This window comes from Ovis canadensis, chromosome 1 (assembly GCF_042477335.2).
Source record: "Ovis canadensis isolate MfBH-ARS-UI-01 breed Bighorn chromosome 1, ARS-UI_OviCan_v2, whole genome shotgun sequence".
Taxonomy (NCBI): domain Eukaryota; kingdom Metazoa; phylum Chordata; class Mammalia; order Artiodactyla; family Bovidae; genus Ovis; species Ovis canadensis.
Genome location: NC_091245.1, coordinates 267,310,044 through 267,332,759, shown reverse-complemented (window position 1 = coordinate 267,332,759; position 22,716 = coordinate 267,310,044). Strand labels below are relative to the sequence as shown.

The 22,716-nt window shown below is 58.5% G+C and overlaps 1 protein-coding gene and 1 long non-coding RNA gene across 2 annotated transcripts; one reads left to right on the top strand and one right to left on the bottom strand.

Moving 5' to 3' along the window:
- Positions 1 to 17: 17 nt before the first annotated feature.
- LOC138436408 (uncharacterized) lies at positions 18 to 2,552 on the top strand. The gene is made up of 2 exons (XR_011255421.1): positions 18 to 2,113; positions 2,203 to 2,552. It is a non-coding gene; the product is annotated as an uncharacterized lncRNA (long non-coding RNA).
- Positions 2,553 to 12,540: 9,988 nt separating this feature from the next.
- Positions 12,541 to 21,403, bottom strand: GATD3 (glutamine amidotransferase class 1 domain containing 3). Its single transcript, XM_069581986.1, has 7 exons — positions 20,876 to 21,403; positions 20,626 to 20,678; positions 19,259 to 19,372; positions 18,306 to 18,425; positions 16,224 to 16,316; positions 13,604 to 13,760; positions 12,541 to 13,080 (listed from the first exon to the last, which is right to left on the bottom strand). The coding sequence occupies exons 1-7, from the start codon at positions 21,032 to 21,034 to the stop codon at positions 12,952 to 12,954; spliced, it is 825 nt and encodes a 274-aa protein (XP_069438087.1). The 5' UTR covers positions 21,035 to 21,403; the 3' UTR covers positions 12,541 to 12,951.
- Positions 21,404 to 22,716: the final 1,313 nt, after the last annotated feature.

Here is a 22,716-nt window from a genome sequence, read left to right as displayed (position 1 = left end):
GGCCTCTCCTGACCTAGGACCCCACGGACCCCAGGAGAGGAAGCTGACTTGGGAGCTGCCCACCTTGCTGGCCACAGCGGGCACCCACCTCCTTCTCCGACCTGAGTCACAGTTTCCAGGTCAGGCCCCGGCCTTCCTGCTTTTCAGCAGGAGGCCGAGGATTCTGTGCCCAGCCGTGGGTGCGGTGGGCTGCTTGGTGAGAACCTGGGGATCACCTTGAGGGAGTGGCCACGTCCACTCTAAGAGGGGCGGCCCCCACCCTCATTCGCCATTGTATCACTCCCTGGAGCTGCTGTAAGCACAGACATGGGCCTTCAGGCAACAGAGATCCAACCCCTCATGTTCCCAAGGCCAGGGTTGGAAACCCAGGTGTCTGCAGGGTTGTTCCCTCCTGGAGACTCAGGGAGGCCCTGCTCCAGCCTTGCCTCCAGCTCCAGGGGCTCCACGCGTCCTCCGCTCATGGCCACGTCATGCCATCACTACACAGCCTCCTCCTCTCACCGTGTTTCCTGTAGGGACACCTGTCCCTGGACTTAGGGCTGACCCTAGTAACCAGGACCATCTCATCTCAGGATCCTCAATGTAATCACCTTTGCAAAGACCTTGCTCCAGGAAAGGGGTCCAGGTGGAAGTATCTTTGGGGCGGGCATGATTCAACCCTCTATAGGATCTGGACCAGTATACTCCTTCCCAGAAAAGCAGCCATGTCCAGACCATGTCCACATGTGCTCTGCAAACCAGCACCTTGGGGACACAGGGTCCTGGACAGCACCCCCAGTGGGATTACAGACAAGGGGTGGGGGGGTTGTTTATGATGCCAACGCCTTTAGTCCAGGTCTCAGAAAGGAGTTCCTCAGGGCAGGGCCCCACAGCATGACTGGAGCAAGATATAAGCAAAGGTTGGTGGGGTCGGTGGGGTCAGCAGGGTCTGTGACCCTGTGAGGTGTGTCCCTGGGAGGCATGTGCAGGACCCAAGATGTTCTCCCTTAAAGACGCTGGTTTGGTTCAGTTCCATTTAACCTGTTGTTTTCCTATACAGGAAAGGCCACCCACCCAGATATATGCTGGACACCAGGGCCCCTCCCCCTGCAAAAGAGGCTGGGCCATGGGCCTGGCCCTCCCAGGACCTGGGATGGTGCCCAGACAGGGGGCCTGCCCTCGCTGCACCCCCTCCACAGGCTCTCCATCGTTCTCCGCCACCCCTGGGGCTCCAGAAGGCCCTTGGGAGTGAGCTGGAAACCAGGGCCAGCTGCTGGGCTCAGGATAGAAGCCTAGAAAAAGACTCGGGGTCAGGGTCACCTGGGAACCCAGGCTGGGCAGCGGTTACTTAAACCCAGAGCCCCGGCCCAGTCTGGAGGGAGCTTCAGAGGAAAAAAGCCATGTGACAACCCTTAACATGAGAAGGAGACACTCAGGGCCTCGGCTCAGCCTGAGTACCGGGGTGACAGAGGGGGCTGGCTGCTTGGAGATCCCGGGGCTGACAGGACTCCTGCTGGGGGTGAGTAGGTGATCAGATGGCTCAGGGGACAAGAGGGTGATGTGTCACATATAGAGGGTGGGGCTGGCGGGGAGGGAGGTGCACAGAGGAGCCTGACTGGTGCCTCTGCCCCAGGCTCTAGGTCAGCATGAAGAGGAAGGGGCACATCTGGCCCGGGACAAAGGCTGTGGCTGGATGTGGCGGGGGCACGGGGGTGAGGAGACCAGGAGAGGAGAGAGGGTCGGGGGGAGCATGGTGGGGGGCAGGGGGCTGAACCTTCCTTTCCATGTCCTTCCCACGATTTGCCGGAGGTTCCAGTACAAAGTCTCAGGGGAGAGGTGACCTTGAGGGCCAGGCTGGGGGCAGCCAGCGGACCCCTAGAGCCCCAAGCCCCACACGTGCTCTGACCTGCCTGGAGCCTGCGGTGACAGTGGGCCAGGGGGCCGGGAGCGGGGCCCTGGCCCATGGTCCTGAGCAGCCCTACCTGCCCTTGGATCCTGCCTGGAAGCTCCGCCTTTACCTCCTGACCCACTGCCCGCCCACCTGCACGTGCAGACGTCGAGTGTGCTCACAACACGGCTCCTCTCAGACCAGCTACACAGACAGCGGGGCCTCCACCTGTCAGCCAGCGACCCCGTGAGCCCCGGACCAGGCTGTGGGGTTGCCATGCCCTCCTCCAGGGGATCTTCCCAACAGGAATTAAATCAAGGTCTCCCGCATTGCAGGTGGATTCTTTACCAGCTGAGCCATGAGGGAAGCCTGTGGGAATGCCCAGCACAAGCCAGGACCACATGCATAGTGGAGGGACCTAACACGGGATTCCTGGGAGAAGGGCGTCTCTGCAGCAGCCCCAGGGGAGGCCTGGGGAGCCCCCTGCCCAGCCCGAGGACACCAAGCCCCTCCACCAGGACCCCGGCGGCCCCAGTCCTGGCCCGTCACATTGGGAACGTCCCTTGAAGAGCAGCTCCCGCCGTGGGAACCTCCCCCACTGCAGCTCAGCTGTGCCTGTTCACAACCTCAGTCCTGTAACCTGCTTCTGAGAAAATACTCCGAGGAAAAAGCCTTGGAGGCCAAACTGTTCTTGCCAATGTTACTTTCATCAGGAAAAATCACAAACCCCAACATGGGTCACAGTAATGGGGAGAGGAGGGAGTTTTATGCAAAGGCCCCGTGGAGAAAACAGCACGGCCACTTGGAGGCCCCAGGTCCTGGCAGGGATGTCGGAAAGGCCGTGAGACCCAGGGCTCGTCAAACAGGCTGCAGGGCGCACGTTGAGTGTGCACGCCCCAAACATACCAACGACGACATGCCGCTGCTTCGGGGCCCCTCCCCCACATGACCACCGTGGAGGCGACTCAGCGGCCAGAGGAGCCCCTGGACAGCCCTCCCTCAGCTTCCCACACTGGCATCACGGGCCGGCCCTGCTTTGTCCGGTGCAGGGGAATAAAAGGCTTTTCCATGGGAAGGGGCGCCTTCATGTCCATCGGGGCAAAGGGCGGCATGGCCACCTCTGGACAGGCACTGGCCTCGGCTGTGCTGCCCACTGTCCCCCTCCACCCCGCTCAGCCTCCGGGAGCCTGAGGGGGACAGCAGCCCCACATCGTGTGTCAGGCGAGCCCCTTGTCAGCATAGTAGCCGTGAGCCAGTGAGGGGGTAGCCCCAGGTCTGGGCTGGGGGCTCCCAGGGTGCTGGTGTCTGCTCTGGTTTCCTATTGGCTCTACTGGGATTGCTGGGGAGGAAGGCAGGGTCCACCAAGTCAGACCCTCCCAGAAGCACCCCAAGATGCAGGTAACACATGAACTGGGCATCGGCCTGCTGGGACCAGGGGCCAGGCAGGGAGGCCCTGCTGCCCGCCCTCACTCAGGAGCAGACAGGACTGAGCCCCAGCGGGCACAGCACAGACCTGAGGGGCTAGGCTTTAAGCTCTAAGGTGACTCACTTGCTAAGGACTGACCTTTCAGAGCCATATAGCGCCCCCATAAAAGCTGGTGCCTAAATAGAACTCCCCTACCCCACACAAAACCCCCATGGGCTCCAGAAACCAATTTCCTCCTCCGGATGGAGATGAAGGTTGTGCTACTGGCTGCCACCTGCCCAGCTCCAGACCTGTGCCAGCCCTGCCCTGCAGAAGCAGTCAGGCAGGTGAAGGGACAAGTCCTGCCCAGGACATCACAGGCCCAGAGCTGGTGGGGGACCATGCTCACTCTCACAGATCCTCTCCCAGCTCCTCCATCCTTCTGTGCCCTCATCCCAGCCTGCCCATGGTGGGCACTTGGGGCAGTGGGCTCCAGGAACCAGTCCTGAAGTCCCTACCCAGGCACAGGCACCTGGGAACCCATGTCCCGGGCCTGACGGATGGGGCAGGGGCAATGGGAGCCCCACCCACCTTGCCAGCTGGAATCTCGAAGCTAACTCACCCTCTAGGGCCCAGGATCCACCTTGAGCCTGCCATGCTTGCCCGTTTGCCCATGTTCACGCCCCTCCTCCATCCTCCATAAACCCCTTGACCCCCCGCCCCAGGCGGCTTCTAGAGTGCTGGTCTGAGGCAGCCCATGGGAGCCCTGGCTCAGCAGAGGGAGGCCCTGTGGGCACCGTGGGGTCGCGTCCCAGCCCTGGGGCGGCCAGAAGAGGGTGGGCTCTGGGGAGAAAGCGGCTGTCAGGACTTCCTCGGACCCCCTTGGTGCTGGGGCCCCGCTGCTGTGCTCACAGACTGGCGGAGAGAGGCAAACAGGCTCGGGGCGTGGCCGAGGCTTCAGCACTGCCGGGAAGAGCTAGGGTCTGACACCCAAGGGGCCTCTTAATTTTTCCTCTGAGCATGTCCAGATCCAAAATCCATGTCCACCTTGAGCTGACAAGTCCCGTATCCGGGGTGACGAGGCAGAGTGCCTGGAACTGACTCTGCTGGCAGCCTTATGGCATCAGGACTGTCCTTGTCAACCACAGAACCATCTGCTTTAATATAGCTAAAATGGTGACAGCTAAAAACAACCTGTGCTCACCCCGGAAAGTCCATGGGCCAGGAGTGGGGTGGGGGAGTGGGGGCCAGTGCCCTCATCCTGGGCTGTGTCAGGGCCAGCTGTGGGCAGGGGCCCTGCAAGCCTGTTCACCCTGTCCAAGAGGGTCCACCCAGAATGAGCTCTGCTGTTAGACGGGCACTGCCTGACCCCAGGTCGTCAACAGTCTCACCTTCAGCCTCTGTACTGACTTTAAAAAAAGATGGCTTTATGAGTTGACTGGTGTCCTTCAAAATCTGTATGTTGGAGCCCCGGCCCCCAGCACTGGAAATGTGACGACGTGTGGAGGTGAGGCCTCCAGACCTGTGACTGTGTTATAGGGAGGTCACCGGAGCTGGTACAATTCAACCTGGCCAGCGTCCTTCCGACCAGGGGAGATCAGATATAGACAAGGGACAAACATGGGGGACATGGGGTGGGGACGGCTGTCACACGCGTAGGAGGAGGCATCAGAGGGATCCTGCTGACTCCCTGGTCTCAGGCCTCCAGCCTCAACCGAGAAAGAACAAACTTCTGCTGTGAAAGCCACCCCGTCCATGGTGTCGGATACAACAGCCTGAGAGGACTGGGTTCCGAGCTTCCCCGAAGGACCTCAGTGCCTGCAAGGCTCTGGTGTCATTCCCAAGTCAGGGCCGGGCCTTTCCGGCTGAGGGCCCCGCCTCCCCGCAGGACCCCAGCCAGGGCCACCGAACCCGCAGTGGACGTGGAGACTTCCGGCGGCAAGTCTCAGGGAACTTGCTGTTTGGGGCCAGATCAGAGCACCATGAGACATTTGATGAGAAATATTTTAGTACTTCTGCTATTTGACCTCAGCCCAAACCAGGAAGTGCAGGGATGCATGCCACGGAGATAGAAAGTAAAGATAATATTTTCAAAAGGAGCCAGGGGTTATGATGTCTGAATTCCATAAATTCTTCCTGAGTCCCCCAGTGTGTTCCTGGCCCTCAGTCCCTTCGGGAATGCCCTTCTGGAACCAAGAGGTCAGGCTGCACCATGTGAGGGGGCTGGAGGTGGGGCCTGAGGGGCTGCAGCGTTGGCCAGAAAGGCCAGGGCGGCCGCTGTCTCCACGTGGGAATCGTGCGCAGGGATCAGCAGTGGAGCTCCAAACCAAGCACTGCGAGGCCCCAAGGCCCACAGTTCCCAGGCCAAGGCAGGAGGCTGGGCCCCGCAGGCTGGGTCAGGCCCCACCACAGCAGAAGAAAGTCACTGACCTCTGCTTTAAAAGCAGCGCCCCTCCCCGCCCAACCCTGTGGGGTCAGGACACTCCTGGCTTCCTGTTTCAGCACACCAGCCCCTGAGTCACCCTCCCCTCCAGGCAGAGGTGGGGACCCACACAGCCAGGCCCTCAGGAGCTGCGAAAGCCTTTCTTGGGGGCGGGGCCCTGGGCTGCTGTTGTCGTAGCAACAGGGGCAGCTGGGCCCTGAGGTCAGAAGTGACGTCCCACCGCTGCCCCTGGCAGTGAGGTCCAGGGCTCGAGTGACTGAGTGGTGGTTGTTTCTTATGGCTGCTGCGGTTTTCTAAGAAGGTAACTCATGCTATGTAATAGTAACAAAAATAATCATTACTGTTCATGCAAACTGGCATCTCCCTGACTACTCTAGATGCTGGCATACATGCACACATTAATGCGCACAACACACACACGTGCACACACACCAACATGCGTGTATGTACCAGCACCACACAGAACCACACATGCCTATTCGTCTGTGCACACTCATATGACACACCAACATGCATGTACACGCCTATCTGCACACACTTGTGCGCATATACCCTCTACACACATGCACACACTTGTACACATACACCCTATACATGCATGCACACTTGTGCACATACACTCAACCACACACAGCCCAAGTCCTCAAAAGCCCCCATGAGCAGGCGTTGTCACCTCCATTTCTCTGTGGCCTCAGCACTCACGAGATTTGCCTGTGGTCACGCAGGAGAAGGGATCAAGGTGCAGACCAAACACTGTTCTTTGCCAGCAGTGCCCTGGGTCGGGGGGAGGGGTGGTGCTGCTGGTGGTCATAGGACTCATGTGCCCACAGCACAGAGAGGCCGGCAAGGACCTCCCTCTGGCAGCTGCAGTGGACTTGGAGCACCTGGACTCCTCCAGCACTCAAGCACATGCCAAACGTCTACCCTCCTGGAAATCCAAAACACCCAACCTTGGTTCCCTGAGGACTGGCGTGGGGCCACTGGACCTGACTGCAGAGCATCCAGGGAGCCGGGCCTGCCTTGCTGGGTAGGCCTGTTCTAGAAACATCTGTTGCCCACTGGGGAGCTCCAGTCCACACATGGATGAGCTCCCAGCACACACAATACCTTGGGCATTTCTTCCCTGTGAGACTGTTCTGTTTCTCTCTTGGATGAACAACGGCTTTGGATTTTTACATGTGACTCCTGAAGCCCCTCACCACTCCTTTCACTGCGGACTCACCAAGCAACCCGGCTGCAGGGCCCTTTGCCCGGTGAGCCCCCTTCTCCGGATCCTCAAAGCCCAGGCCTGCAGGCACGCATACAGCATAGCTGGTTGGGGGGACTCTGGTGAGCTGGGCCAGTGCTGGGTCAGTGTGACCCTCAGGACTTGAGCTGCTAACTCGAGACCCTTCCTAGTAGGGCAGTCAAGGGCACGGAAGTCCCTGGTATCAGGAGACATCAGCCACACAGGGCTGATGAGGAAAAGGGACTTGACCATTGGCGACTTCACCTGAGGCCAGCTCATTCCCAGAATTCTCCAGGGCAAGCTCAGGAACCCCTCCCCTGTGTAAGCCCGTGTGTGGGGGTCTCGGTTTTGGAATTGACGCATTCTGAATCCAAATGCCCCTACTTTTGAAATTCATCTTCAATTCACAGCAAGGCAGAATTTACTTAGCTATTAAAAGGCCAAGGGGGGCTTTCCTGGTGGTCCAGTGGTTTGTTCAGTTCAGTTCAGTTGCTCTGTCACGTCTGACTCTTTGCGACCCCATGGACTGCAGCACGCTATGCTTCCCTGTCCATCACCAACTCCCAGAGTTTGCTCAGACTCTTATCCTTCACGTCGGTAATGCCATCCAACCATCTCATCCTCTGTCATCCCCTTCTCCTCCTGCTTTTAATCTTTCCCAGCATCAGGGTCTTTTCCTATAAGTCAGTTCTTCACATCAGGTGGCCAAAGTATTGGAGCTTCAGCTTCAGCATCAGTCCTTCCAATGAATATTCAGGATTGACTTCCTTTAGGATTGACTGGTTTGATCTCCTTGCAAACCAAGGGACTCTGAAGAGTCTTCTCCAACACCACAGTACAAAAGCATCAATTCTTCAGCACTCAGCTTTCTTTATGGTCCAACTCTCACATCCATACATGACTACTGGAAAAACCATAGCTTTGACTAGATGGACCTTTGTTAGCAAAGTAATGGCTCTGGTTTTTAATATGCTGTCTAGGCTGGTCATAGCTTTTCTTCCAAGGAGTAAGCGTCTTTTAATTTCATGGCTGCAGTCACCATCTGCAGCGATCTTGGAGCCCAAGAAAATAAAGTCTGTCACTGTTTCCATTGTTTCCCCATCTATTTGCCATGAAGTGATGGGACCAGATGCCATGATCTTCGTTTTTTGAATGTTGAGTTTTAAGCCAGGTTTTTCACTCCCCTCTTTCACTTTCATCAAGAAGCTCTTTAGTTCCTCTTCACTTTCTGCCTTAAGGATGGTCATCTGCATATCTGTGGTTATCGATGTTTCTCTCGGCAATCTTGATTCCAGCCTGTGCTTCATCCAGCCCAGCATTTCTCATGATGTACTCTGCATATAAATTAAACAAGCAGGGTGACAATATACAGCCTTGATGTACTCTTTTCCCAATATGGAACCAGTCCGTTGTTTCATGTCCATTTCTAACTGTTGCTTCATAATCTGCACACAGGTTTCTCAGGAGGCAGGTAAGGTGGTCTGGTATTCCCATCTCTTAAAAAATTTTCCAGTTTGTTGTGATCCATAGTCAAAGGCTTTAGCATAGTCAATAAAGCAGAAGTAGATGTTTTTCTGGAACTCTCTTGCTTTTTGTATTATCCAACAAATACTGGCAATTTGATCTCTGGTTCCTCTGCTTTTCTCAATCCAGCTTGAACATCTGGAAGTTATCAGTTCACATACTGTTGAAGCCTAGCTTGGAGAATTTTGAGCATTACTTTGCTAGTGTGTGAGATGAGTGCAACTGTATAATAGTTTGAACATTCTTTGGCATTGCCTTTCTTTGGGATTGGATTGAAAACTGACCTTTTCTAGTCCTGTAGTCACTGCTGAGTTTTCCAAATTTGCTGGCATTATGAGTGCAGCACTTGAACAGCATCTTAGGATTTTAAATAGCTCAGCTGTACACACAATGTACAGCACAAACATTTCTGCTCTACAAAGACACGATCAGGAGAATGAGAAAAGCCACAGATTGAGATAATTACAGAAGACATATCTGAGAAAGGGCTGTTATCCAAAACATACCAAGAGTTCTTAAATCATAACAAAAAGTAAATGAACAACAGATTTTAAAGTGGACAAAAGATCTGAAAACATACTTTACTGAAGATACACAGATGGCAAATGAGCCTATGAAAAGATTCGCCACGTCACACGTTATCAGGAGGAAAATGGAAACAGCAGTGAGCTACCTCTAAGCACCCCTTGTGGGGCCAAAACCCCACGCCTGACACACCCAAGGCCAGGGAGGATGTGGTGCCCTGCCTCACTGCTCGAGGGAGTGCAGAGAGGTACAGCCATCGTGAGGAACACACCTCGGTCTCTTTCAAACTGAACGTACTCCCACCATACAATCCAGCAGCTGTGCTCCTGGGGTTTACCCAAAGGAGCTAAAAACTATCCACACAAAAACCCGCGCACACACATCTACGGCAGCTTTTTTCCACAACCGCCAAAACTTGGGAGCAAACAAGATGCGCCTCAGTAGGTAAAGGGATAAACAACGGGTCCATTCTGACAACGGAGTATCGTTTCAGCACCAAGAAGAAATAAGCCATCAAGTCAAGGCCTGGAGGAACCTTAGCAAATACAATAAGTGAAAGAAGCCGGTCTGAAAAGGCTACAGACTGCTTCCAACTGCACAGCACTCTGAAAAAGGCCAAACTATGGAGACAGTAAGATCAGAGGCTGCCAGGAGACGGGCTGGGAGGGCTGCCCAGGTGAAGCTGTTTTAGAGCACACCCGTCTGTATGATACCACCATGGTATCACTGTCATTACACACGTCATGGTATTACACGTCGTTACACGTGCATCTCGACACACAGGCTGTCCAACACCAGGAGTGACCCCCGGGTACACTGTGGACTCAGGCGGGTGAGGCATCGGTGCAGGCCTCTCAGCTGTAGCAGCTGCACATCTGGTGGGGTTGCTGACAGCGGGGGAGGTTGTGTGCATGGAGGTGGGAACCCTGTACCTTCCCACCAACCTTCCTGCAAACGTAAAACTGCGCTAAAAAATAAAGTCTGTGTAAGCCAAACAGAACCATGTTATCACAGGAAGTACTGCAGGAAGAGGAAGCTGCGGAAAAGCAGGTCTGTCAAGCAGCAGGGACACAGGGCAGGCCTGGGGCAGGCTGAGGCCCTAGCCCGGCCAGCAAGCTACGCAGCTTCCGGTGCCCACTAGTAAGCTCACAGCCTGGTCCTGGGGAGACTGAGGAGCAGTCCAATGTCCTCTCTTTCGGAGCTCTGAATCCTCACGGATAGGACCAGTGACAAGTCAGTGATGAGAACATGCACGTGCGTGTGCACAGGCATGCACACGTGGGTGTGCCTGCACACACACACACACACACACAGGTCACAAACCAAGAGTTCAAGGCAGCAAACCAGGGGGTACTGCCTCAGCCAGACAGCATGGCAAGCCCTCAGCAGGGTGACAGTGGGGCAGGGAGCTGAGGGCCGAGGGGCTGGTAGTCCAGAAGCAGGCTTTCCAGGTGGAAGGGACTGGTGAGGAAGTGAGGTGTCGTCCATGTAGGGCCCCAGACATGGGGACAGGGAGGGACAGCGGGGGTCAGGAGGGCCTTGGGGAGAAATGAAAAGCCCTGCCCCCCTGGGTGCAGGAGGAGGCGGCTTGGGGAGGCTGCCCACCCGGACAGGGTCAACCCTGGAGCCTGCACCAGGCCTGAGGATGGCTCTGCAGCGCCCCTGGTGGCCGCCTCCTGTCAAGAAGCCTCCAGGGACCCAGAGCCCTGAGGCACCAGTGCCTCCCACCATCGGTGCCACGCTGTCCTTGACCCCAGGCCCCCTGCTGGGCACCTGCATGCCACTCCTGCCAGGACCACGCTTCACACACAGCCACCTGCTCGCTCTGCTGTTGACCCTGCTCAGATGGTGACCATCCCCTCCCTGATGGCCCTCTTGCCCCCCATGTCCCTGCCCCTTGCACCCCAGCCTGGGGACACTGCCTGGCATGAGGCAGGCACTCAGTCCTTGTCAACTGGACTCGTGCCTGGACTCCCTCTGGCTCTGGTTTGCTGGTCCCTCTGGGGCTTCTGAACATCTCAGATGTGTTTCCAGAGCCATGTTCTTTGCTGGTCTTGCTGCCTAACCTGGGCCCCTAGTTGAGGACCCCTCCTAGGGCTGGCACCAGGGCTAAGCGGGCAGATGCACAGTCCGGAGGACAGCGCGATGGCTGGCACCTAGACCTGACACCCAGGTGCTTTGTGTGGAAGAGTCCAGGGCAGACAACAGGGAACCACGTGACGCCACCCAGTGACCACACCATCGTCCTTGGGGGGCTTTCTCATGAGCTCTCCCTGCCCTCCCTGGTCACCTGCACTCTGGCCAGTTCACGGCAGGTGGCAGCAGAGGAGGTGAAATCCAGGGGCCCCACCCCTCAGACACTGAAGCCCCACAGCCCACAGGCCTCGCCCCCTGTCGTGGGATGAACCCGAGCAAGCGGGGCCCCTGGTGGCCTCGTGGTGATGGTTCCTGGGCCGCCACACCATGCTCTGATCCGCAAGCATGGCCCCGGGATTTCTGGAAGAGAAGGATGGAATGCGGAGCAGAGGGTTCCAGACCAACCACTGACCTAACACGGAGGCAGAGTAACGGCGGACCCAGGTTTCTGTGGAAGCACAGGAGAGCGCGACTTCCTTCCAGGGGAGGAAGCTCCTCCACAAAAGGACAGAAACGCAGGCAGCAAGGGGAGGTGCACATCTGTGACCCTGCACTCTGCCACCTGCACATGCAGGCACTCACGGGCACACACACACTTGTAGTGAACTTGTCTGTGAACAAGCTCCTTAGGAGGAGCTGTCACCCTCAGCTCCCTGACCTCCGCAGGCTCTGCGAGCCCTCTGCAGCCGCCCGGGGCAGGATGGTCCTGGCCAGCCAGGTTGGTGCCCCCAAGGGGGCCCAGGAGCTTGTGTTCCAGGGGACCCAGCCTTGTGGGAGGACGACAGGCCACCAGAGAACGAGTTCTTGGGGAGGAAAGAACAGCAGACACGAGACACCAGGACGCTGAGGGGACTGGGTGGGTGTGGACTCAGGTTCTACTGAGCCTTCCGCAGGCCCCTGCCCCACCCACGGTACCCAAGAACCCAGACAGCCACTACAAGGGCGTCGTTGTACCTGATGTGGGGTGGGGGGCAGTGTGGGGGACCTGTCCAGGCCCCTGCCCAGAACACCCAGACACAGCTCAGTGTGGACTGGGTCCAGCAGCCTTCTCGGGACCAGGCATGGACATGGCAGCACTGAGCAGCGGGTCCCTGAGGACGGGTGGGCAGGGCTCTGCTGTGACGCGCGGCTCAGAGGAGGGCACCGGCCAACACCGCTCAGACTTCACGGCTCCGCCCTCACGTCCCGGTCCCCTTGCCCCCCTGCTCAGGGCCCAACCCCCAGGGCCCACCCTCCCTGACATGAGCAGACCTGAGCCCAAAGTGAGGAGCTCACATGGGCCGCCCCTTGTTTGCGGGCTCAGGAAGCCTGGATGGGGGGCCCTTGTCTGTCTCGGACACGAGTTTACCCACCCAGCCGATGGCCTGCTGCTCTAGAAAAGCCTCAGGTCGTTCTAATTAGGACACGTCTACTCCAGGTGAGAGAATCTTTAATTACCGATGAGATGATATTTTGGTCTCCTAACTATGAGATTTGTGAGCTTCAAGAACGTTGCCTTCCAAATACTACATAAGGTGCTCTAGGGCGAGCCCGACCTCAGCCTGGCATCACCTCAACCTGCTGCTTGTGCTGAAGAGCTGACTTGAGCTGAAGCCTGAGCCCGCAGAGCAAGTAGCCAGCGCTCCTCAGAGGGTGGGCCCCACCGTCCACTCCCTCCTTGCTGGGGTAATATCTCATGTCAGCCTCCCGGCCCCGAGTGTGTGCGAAGTGCCCTCCTTACAAAGACGACGTCTACACGTTTAAGCAAAGAGTCAGCCCCTGCAGGGTCCCAAGCCAACGGGAGGGTGGCTGTGCGGGGAGCTGGGCGGGCCTATGCCGAGGCCTCAGCGGCCAGCAAGCTCCAGCACCTTCCGCACCATGGCGCCGATGCCGTCGTGGATGTGGTGGAGAGCGGTGTCGCACATGAAGGCTGGGGTCGTGACCACCTTGTTCTTCTGGTCCACGTGAGCCTCGTGCACACAGGTTATGGAAAAACACCCGCAGCCAGGACCAGGACGATCTGGTGTCCAGCGCCACCCTGCACCCCCAGGAGTGCATCCCCCTCCTGCCCCGCAACAGCACTTGGAAGGGGCTTCTGGCACTGACTGTGCTGCTTCAGCAAAGACCCAAGACCAGCCAGCAAGCTGCTGAGACCCCATGAACAGAGCACCGCTTCCTGACCTGCACCCCAGTGTCAAGCCACTGAGGGGCCAGCTGCAGGGCATCTCCACACCACATAGCCACCACCACCCCCACCCCCGCCACGAGCCCAAAACCATCTCCTTGGCCCACCCACGAAGCCCGAGTCTGGGGTGTGCTAAGATCAGCGGGCACCGCTGTGGGGCGTGGGAACAGAGCCACTGGGCAGAGAAAGCATCACCCTCACTGCCACACCCATCACTCAGGTGCCCTGGGCACCCCTGCCCTGCAGTGCCCCAGGGCAGCCCCAAGTGGCCAGAGGGGGTCCCCACGCTGCCCCAGCTGTTGGAAGGATATGGTCACGCCCATGACACAGTGCTTGGCGCCCAGAGCTTTGATGACCTCCGCGGTCCCGGCGTGCGGCCACTTGCCGCCTTCCTCCTGCTCGTGGCCCACAGTGACCTCGACGCCTCTGAGCACTTTGGCCGCAAGCACCGGAGCGATGCAGCACAAGCTGAAAGGGGACGAGAAGGGGTCAGCTCAGGACCACACATGGTCACCCAGCCGGGGGCACAGTGAGGCCACCTGGGGAACACAGTGAGCCTCAGAAAGGAGTGTGACCTCTGTGCTGTGGGCTCTGCCGGTTCCGAGGGCTACAGTCTGACCCCGACCCTGGGCTGCCTGCCTGACTGTGACCTGCGGAGCGTGGGGCAGTGCAGGGTCCGGTGCCAGGCTGGGGAGCCTCGGGGGGCAGTCAGCTGAGGCCTCGGCTGCCACATGTGCAACAGGCGCCCGGCAGCGTCCCAGGTCCCAGGGAGTGGACCGTGCATGGCAGCACTGCCTCTGGCCAAGGCTTCCGGCCGGTTTGTCACACGACACAGAGAAGCTGGACGGCACTGACTGGCTCCAACCCGATGTCCTTCTCTGGAGGGAGAGCAGGGGGCTGGGGGACGTGGTCCAACCAGCAGCCTCGCCTGGCCTGTCGAGTGGAGGCGAGGGCCCTGTCCTAGCAGCAGGCCGAGCCCACCCCTGCCCCCCACAGCAGACTGTCCCCAGAGGCGCCCAGCAGGTTCATGGGGACACCTGCCACGTGGGTGCCTGATCCGAGGTCCTGCTCTTCATCGAGGGGCTTCTGACCGGCAGCTCCTGAGCCCCTGGATCAGCAAACTTGAGTTCCACGGGAGCCAGGGCTGCACCAGTGCCCTGCTCCGCAAGACAGCACGTGTGACACCCGCCACAGCGGCTCCGGGCCTGGCCGGCCCCACTCCCCTGGGACCCAAACGCCCCCAAGGGGCTGCACCCCACCTCCCCCACCTGTTCATCTGGTCCTGAGCTGACCTTAAGACCAAGCGTGCACTCCCTGTCATAAAATGTCCTAAGAATGTAATCTTCACACTAATTGGTACCACAGCATCTGGGGACAAGATAAATCCTGGACCAGATTTATCATCGGAACCAGTGCCCTGGGGGCCTGTCGTGTCGCCAGGCCACAGGCACCCAACTCAGCAGGCGATGCCCAGAGGTGCAGGCTGCCAGGGGCTCCTGCAGTGTGGGGACGAACGCAGAGGCCTGGCACAAAGCCTGCTGCTCCCCTACGCCATCCTTAATCCTGACGAGCAGGCCGAGGAGTGATGCGCGGGCAGCTTGGAAGGAAGATGTGAGGAGCCCTGACCTAGAAAGGGCGTTTTGCTCATGGTCGAACGACACTGCCACTTGTATGAAGAAACAGGTGAGCTGCTGTAGGAGGCACTGAACAGAGCTGCCCAGAGTGACCTGACAGCCACCACAGGGCGATGTCCCCGCTCTGCGCCCTTCCCCCAGCTCCCATGCAGCTCAGCTGAGGCGTCCGCTCACTGGAGGAGTGTCCGCTGGGAGGTGGAGGAGCGCCCACTGGGAGGTGGTCAATCTGCTGGGCACCCATCCTGTTCATCATGCCATCGAACTCTTAAAGAGCGCGAGGCGCTTATCCACACGCACAAGCCCTGCCTCAGCGAGGCACCACGGCTGATCAGCTGGGCTCTGCAATTGCTCAGAACTGCCTCCCATGGGCAGTCGGAGCATGGGGTGGAGGTGTTGTACGGGCACATGCCCTCTGGGGCTATGGCCGCTGCGGGATGTGTGTCCTGGACGTTGAACCCTTGGTAGGCTGTCCTCTCCAGCCTTAGCACTCTACACCTCCTTCTCCAGTTGGCCGAGAGAAAGCAAGCAGCTGTGCGATGGAGGCCTGGCAAGTTTTGCTTTCGATGCGTCTGTGTGCCACTGTGCTCCTGGGAGGACTTCCCCAGTCAGGGATGACCCCAGAGCACGAGAACCATGTGCTCCAGCACCGCCATCTCAGTAAAGCAGTACTGAGGGGCCCCCGTGGGTGCTCGTGGACAGCACAGCCTGACGAGCAGGTCTGATGATGACGCGGCCATTTCTTGTCCCTGAGAGCCTCCTGGTGTGAGTTACAGCCAGTCTGTTGGGACCAGGACCAAGGACCAAGGACTGGGCAGCGAGGCGTGGCTGTGCCCTGAGCGTGGGCCCAGCGTGTGACCGCCACAGGATCTAGTCCCCAGGGAAGCTCAGCTGTGTCACAGGGGCCAGCACTGTGCTCAGGGCGGCTGTGGCTCCAGGAAGGACAGGCCAGCTAGCCTAGGGGCTGCCTGAGCCGGGAGCAAGGAGAGGCCTGGCAAAGGCTAGGGCCAGAGCAGGACCAGGGAACCTTCTAGACATGAACAGACTCACCCTCTCCGCTCCCTGTTATGTCACCCAGAAACATTAATGTAACCACACAACTTCAGAATTCTCAGAGCTGGAAGGCTTTGTGAACTCACACAAAACCCCCTGAGTTACAGTGAGGAAAGGGCCTAGAGTTTCCAAAACCACACAGCTCCAAGCCCAGCTCCTGGCTGGGGGACCCGGCACGGCCATGCTGCGGGCTCCACCATAGTCATCCCACCACCCGGCTACAGCCGCCCCTCCCCGCTGCACCTACCCAATGGGCTTTCCGGCCTGGTGGAACTCCTTCAGCACGCGCTCTACATCTCTGTTGACCTTGCAGGTGCCCCCATCCACGGCAAATGTGCTCCTGCCACGAGAAGAGGGCTCCTCAGACCTCAGGGCTTCACCTCTGCCAGCCTGGGGAGCACCCCCTCCTGGATCCCGAGTGCTCCGTCAGCTTCTCAGCAGCTGAAGGAAGTGACCCGTGTGCAAACACGTGTGGGCGCTCAGCTGTCTACTCGGTCAGCCCTGGAGCAGCAGGAAGTGCCGTTGGCCTGAAACCCGTGATGGAGCCTGTGTATCACTAACAGGGATGAGAGTCAAGTCAAACAAGACCCGTCTTCTTCACAAGACAAGAGCACCAAGGGTCTGGATGGTCCCCCTCCACTGGGTGGGCTCAGACCCAGCAACGCCACAGCACTCTCTGCCACGAGCCCCCTCTTGGCTCCCTCGGTCAAGGCCTCTGCCCCGGCAGGCTCTCAGGCTGTGTGAGAGCCTCAAAATGGGTCAGATTTTACACTTTAACCACACGCACATCAGCTAAATCCCCACAAGTGATGAAGATTCCTAGAGTCTCGTTAGCCCCATGTCACTACATGATGGGATCTGCATGCGCGGCCGCCCGTTAATGGACAAGTCGCAGCTTTAACTGAAAAATACAAAGTGCAGAACAAGAGGCTCCCATCTTACTGGATTTTTAAGACATGTGTGTGAATCTCACGGAAATCAGAGTTGGCAACGGTACTGGAGAGGGGTCCTGGGGTCCCGTGCAGGAAGAACTGGGGTTCCACAGGGAACAGGTCACGCTGAGCTCGCCTGCTGCCCCATGTGCATCGCACAGACCACTGGCAAGAAGCTGGCCTTTCTTCTGGAAAGGTCAGAGAGCTCCCTGGGGGTCTATGAGCTCACGGATAAGGATGCTGACCCAAGGCCCCGCTTCCTCACGACCGCTAAGTCACATGAGGCAGGTCGTGAGCCACACCAGAGACACAACCCCAACCCCCTCCCCGCCACACACACGACACAGTGGTGCCGCTGCCCTCAGACTGGGCAAGGTCTAGGGACTGGGGCAGGCTCTGTGAATCCAGCTCATGCTTCAGAGACAGAAGCCTGGTCCCGCCAGGGGGACGAGCCCAGCTGACACAGACGAGACCTGCTGCCAAGAGGCTCGGGAGCGTGGAGACGGTGGAGAGCACCCCAAGGCTGGCTGTGAGAGAGGCAGTGGGCACAAGGTGTGGCAGGAGTGCGGGGAAGGACTGTGGAAACTGCTGGGAATGTGAGAGAGGAGGCTCTCTGGGGACGCCCACGAGCAGAGGGGAGCCTGGAGGTGAAGGGCCGGGGGTAGGGATGGACTCAGAATGGAAGCACCTCTGCCCTTGCTCCTGGGGGCATGGCACCCGGGCAGACAGAGCGCCAGCTGGGAGGCCATCGTGCTGCAGCAAAACCACCACCACTGAATGGCTCAACGGAGGAGAATGGTGGTGTTGGGCACAACACACCGTGCTGGAGCGCCAGAGCCGCGGGCATGGCTGTCTGGTGCCTCCTGGCATAGCCCCAGCTGCAGCGAGCCCCTCCACCACAGGAGCAGCAGCCCTGCGCAAGGCGGAAGGGATGTGCTGGGCCCACGAGGCCAGCGTAAGGGGACGTCCATGGAAGGTGGAGAAGAGAGTTAATGGAACGGAGAACAGAAAGAGGATCTGAAAGCCAAAACACGTCACGGCTGCGGTCATGACGGCCTCCTGGCTAGAGGTCCAGTTACCCTCCGGTTCCCACAGGGCAGAAAGAACAGGGCGCCTGGCCTCATCAGGACCGTGGCCAAATGGCCCCACTGGGAAGGAAGGACTGTTGCCCCCCTGCAAGGTCCACAAGAGGGCGGGTGTCTGCGGGGAACAGCTCCGGGGAGCGACCCCCCAACTCCACGCCTGATGGATGGCCTGGTCCGGGAGCCTCTTCCCTTCGGGGTCCCGTCCTGAGGCAGCTACATTATCACTGTCCCCCAACAGCTGCTCCTGTCACCATCGTGTCCCCACCCGACGCCCCGGGGGAAAAGGAGGAGAGCCCAAGCAGCAACACATACAGGTTTTTGGCGGCCCCGAAGCCCCCAGGGAAGATGGCCGCGTCGTGGTTGACGGCAGTGAGCTTGGCCAGGTCGGTGATCTTGCCTCGCGCAATCCTCGCCGACTCAGTCAGAACGTTCCTGGGGATGAGCAGAGGCCCCAAAGGGTCAGTGCAGACAGTCCATCCCTCAGCACGGACGGGGGCGGGGTGGAGCTGCCCTGACACAAGAGGACCCATCCTCCCGGCTCACAGCCCACACAGTGACAGGGACCCCAGCGGGTCTACACTTAGTCTCCGGACCCTATCAAATGGCGCTCAGAACCACCACACCTGGTCACTCAGATGCCAGCGTAAGGTAGGGCCACCAGGTGGCGTTCAGTGAAGAGAGCAGATGGGACGGAACTGTGGGTGGAGCATCAAGAGGCGACTTTGAAGGACAAGCCACAGCGGGAACTTCTCCCCGCCCTATGGGCAGCTCAGGCCAGGGTCCTCACTGGGGGCCCTTCAGTCCCCGGACAGGGCACCATGCTTCCTTCCCACCACCCCGTCCCTCACTGTCCGCACCCTGGCCTGAGGGCCCCTAGGAAACAGCCTCCAGGGGCTGTCACCCCATAGCCCAGGCAGGACGAAATCTGAGAGCAGGGCTGCACACCCTCAGAATAGAAATGCTGGTGGGAGTTGCTCACAGATATCTGGGGCCCAGGTGGGTGGATGAGGTTCAAGGCCAAAGGAACGCACACGCCTTCGGTCAGAAGGCAGGTATGAGACCTCACTGGGGAGACCCACCTTCACTGTTCCTGTAGCGTGGGAAGCGAGAGCACCCCAAAGCCCGGGACAAGCCCAGGACCACGGCTGTGAAGTCCACCTGAACACAGGCTCGGCTCAGAGCTAAGACGAAGCAACTGTGGGTGGGCTCTCAGGGAGTTTCAGCCCGCCCCGTCCACACTGAGGGACGAGGCAGAGGGCTCGTACCTGGTCTCGCCCTCGGAAGGCTGTCCCTTGATGTGGTCAATCACGTGCATCTGAGGGACATCAGGGGCGAAGATCTGGACCTCGGCACCCCCGCGGCTCAGGTGGACCAGGATCCTGCATGGGGGGAACCAGACCAGACTGACCTGTGCCCAGCCCACCCTTTCCTGCCCACAGACGCTTATAAACACAGGGTTTCAGCTGACGGACAGGCGCACACTCCTCACACAGGTTAAGCCTCCTTGCTCTGAAAACAGTTATAGCTGGCTCGCTAACAACCCAAATGCCCTCCATGTGAGTCGCCGTCACTGACCTGGAGGAGACCAGCCAGCGCCCAAGCTCCTTCTACAAACCAGGGTATGGGGATGGGCGACCAACTGCCGTCACAGTCTGGATGTCTAGGTTCCCAGGCGGCCTCTGGGCACTCATCCTCCCACAGGCCAGCTGACAATGGCCTCGAGGGTTTGAGGAGGGCTACTGGTAGTCCTGGTCCCCTCAACCTTCCCCTCATGGGGGTGGGAGGCAGGAAGACACACAGGCATCCCAGGAGCTGCCAATGATAGGAGCGTTGCCCAGGGCTGCTTGGTGCCAGCCCGAGTCCAAACACTGGCATGTGATCCATCCCCGGCAGGGCTGTCACCACTCCCTTCCAGGGAAGGAGGTGGTATGAGAGCATGACCCCAAGAGAGATCACAGCCATCTCCTGGCAGGGCTGGGAACCCCTGGTTCTGGTCTCTGCTCCTTAAACTTCATGTACATTCGACCCATAAAATCCACTCCCTGTCCAGCCAACACCAGCACACGCTGGCCACCCCCAATGGGAGGGTTCAGCAGACACACCAGTGTCAGGGTCCTCTGGGGCCAGTGAGGTCCCAGGCTTGGGAGGGGGGGGTGTTCCCTAACCACTACGTAACTCTGCTGTCCAAAGAGCTTTGACTCTCACAGCCTCTTCAGTCCTGCTCACAGTAACTTCTCAAATAAATGAAAAACCAAAATATAAACTACTTGGTAACAAGTGACAGGCTACACCAGTAACACCTGTCTACAGTGAGGTCATTGCACCACCCTTCACAATCACACTGTAAACATGGGATAGAGCTCCATCTCCAAAACACAGGATCTGGTGATTCCAACGTGTGTAACACAGGTGTGTGGAGAAACAGGAGGGGAGAGTGTTTACTGCTGAGTGACATCAGAGGCGACGCTAAAATGCTTATTTTGTGCCTCCCTGTATTTCATATGCATGATTTCAAACGTTTTCCTTCGCGTCCACCATGGTCTCTGCCTTTCTAACCAGCAGGAAGGTTTCTCCAGACGGTTCAGGAAAAGGGGAACCGGCCCTCCCGAGGGTGAGCCGCCCGGGGGCTTACGATGAGGCCTCGTGGAGCTCGGTTCCATCGTAGACCCCGCATCCAGACAGCACCTGCGGGGATGGAGGGCCGGTCACCAGAATCAAGGGGTCCGCCGGGCGGCCGATCGCCTCCAACAGGGGGAAAGGCCGACTTCGGGGGCGGGAAAGGGCTGGGGAGCCGAGGGAGGCGTGGGTGCAGAAGACGGGCCTCGGCGCTCGGCCCCCACGGCCCCAGGTTCCCCTCTCTCCAGGTGCCCGCGTCCGCTCACCACTGCAACCCTGGGCCCGGGGCGCGGGGCGGAGGCGTGGAGGGCCGCGCGCGAGGAGGGCGCCGGTCCGCCGAAGAGCAGCGGCCACAGGCCAGGACGCGGCGCGAGTCCGGCGGTCACCGCCAGCCTTGACGCCGCCAGAGCCCTGAACGCCGCCATGCTGCGCAAGGAGAACAGGGTCACAGGTCACGGTGGGCGGGGCCGCGCCTGCGCAGTAGCCCGGGAGTCGGGCTTCGCCTCGCGAGCGCAGAGGGGCCCGCAGAGATCTGCGCGGCCTCGCGCTCGGTCGCCGCTCCGCGCCGGTTTCCCCGGGGCGGGACGACTCAGGGTCGCAGCCCCCTAGAAGCACTGTGCTGAGATACTGGTTCTGGAAAGTTAACTTTCAGTGTCGCCATAAGGCCTCAACGTGCCTGGCGACACCGAGTGGCCGGCGCCCGCTTGTCCAGCTCTCATCCACGGCCCCTGTCCGGTTCGCTGAGTTGGGACGGAGTGAGGGTCCCGACTATAGCGGCCTGGCGACCTTACCCCACCCCCGTCCCCCCCCACCCTCGCCGCCGTTCCCCAACCCCCACCCGAGTTTCCATTGACCCGGTTGTGCAAGGGGAAGGTCAGGTAGAGGCCAGGTCTTTGCGGAGAAAAGGCTTTATCCCACGGGGCCAGGCAAGGACCAGGGGGTGAAGCTCAGATGTGTGTACCTGAGGGCTTTGGAGAGGCTGTTTATGCCCCTGGAAGTAAGAAGCCAGAAGGGAAGGGTGGGATTGATGGAAAGCAGCCTTATGGAGAGCTCTGCGCTGGGGCAGTGGCGGCACTTCATGCCTCTTCCCAGGTCCATGTGCAGACTGGAAGTAGGACACGGTGGGTCTTCGGCCCTCGATGACTAAAGTTCACAATCTTTCATTCTTGTCTTTCATGTGCCCGCGTGATTCTTGGTCAGAGGGACTGTCAGCAAGCTGTTTCCCTGTTCAGTTGGTTGGTTGTGTTTGACTCTTTGCGACCCCATGGACTGCAGCACACCGGGCTTCCCTGTGCTTCACCATCCCCGGAGCTTGCTCAAACTCATTCTATCGAGTCAGTGATGCCATCCAGTCATCTCATCCTCTGTCATCCCCTTCTCCTCCTGCCCTCAATCTTTCCCAACATCAGGGTCTTTACCAATAAGTCAGCTCTTCGCATCAGGTGGCCAAAGTATTGGAGCTTCAGCTTCAGCTTCAGCTTCAGTCCTTTCAGTGAATATTCAGGACTGACTGCCTTTAGGGTTGACTGGTTTGATCTTGCAGTCCAAGGGATGCTCCAAAGCCTTCTCCAACACCACAGTTCAAAATCATCAATTCTTCAACCTCAGCCTTTGTGGTCCAAGTCTCACTTCCATACTTGACTACTGAAAAAACCATAGCTTTTACTAGATGCCCCTTTGTTGGCAAAGTAATGGCTCTGCTTTTTAATATACTGTCTAGGTAGGTCATAGCGTTTCTTTCCAAGGAGCAAACATCTTTTAATTTCATGGCTGCAGTCACCATCTGCAGTAGTTTTAGAGTCCAAGAAAATAAAGGTTGTCATCATTTCCATTGTTTCCCCATCTATTTGCCATGAAGTAATGGGACCGGATGCCATCATCTTCATTTTTTGAATGTTGAATTTTAAGCCAGCTTTTTCACTCTCCCACTTTCATCAAGAGGCTCTTTAGCTCCTCTTTGCTTTCTGCCATAAAGGTGGAGTCATCTGCATATCTGAGGTTATTGATATTTCTCCCAGCAATCTTGATTCCAGCTTGTGCTTCATCCAGGCTGGCATTTCTCATGCTATACTCTGCATATAAGTTAAATAAACAGGGTGACACTATA

What these genes read in the sequence shown, in the direction of transcription:
- GATD3 (XM_069581986.1), bottom strand. Translation starts at nt 21,034, where the DNA reads ATGGCGGCGTTCAGGGCTCTGGCGGCGTCAAGGCTGGCGGTGACCGCC. An exon ending in CCGGGCCCAGGGTTGCAGTG is followed by an intron (nt 20,679 to 20,875) that starts GTGAGCGGACGC and finishes CCATCCCCGCAG; the next exon opens with GTGCTGTCTGGATGCGGGGT. An exon ending in TTCGGGGCCGCCAAAAACCT is followed by an intron (nt 16,317 to 18,305) that starts GTATGTGTTGCT and finishes TTCTCGTGGCAG; the next exon opens with GAGCACATTTGCCGTGGATG.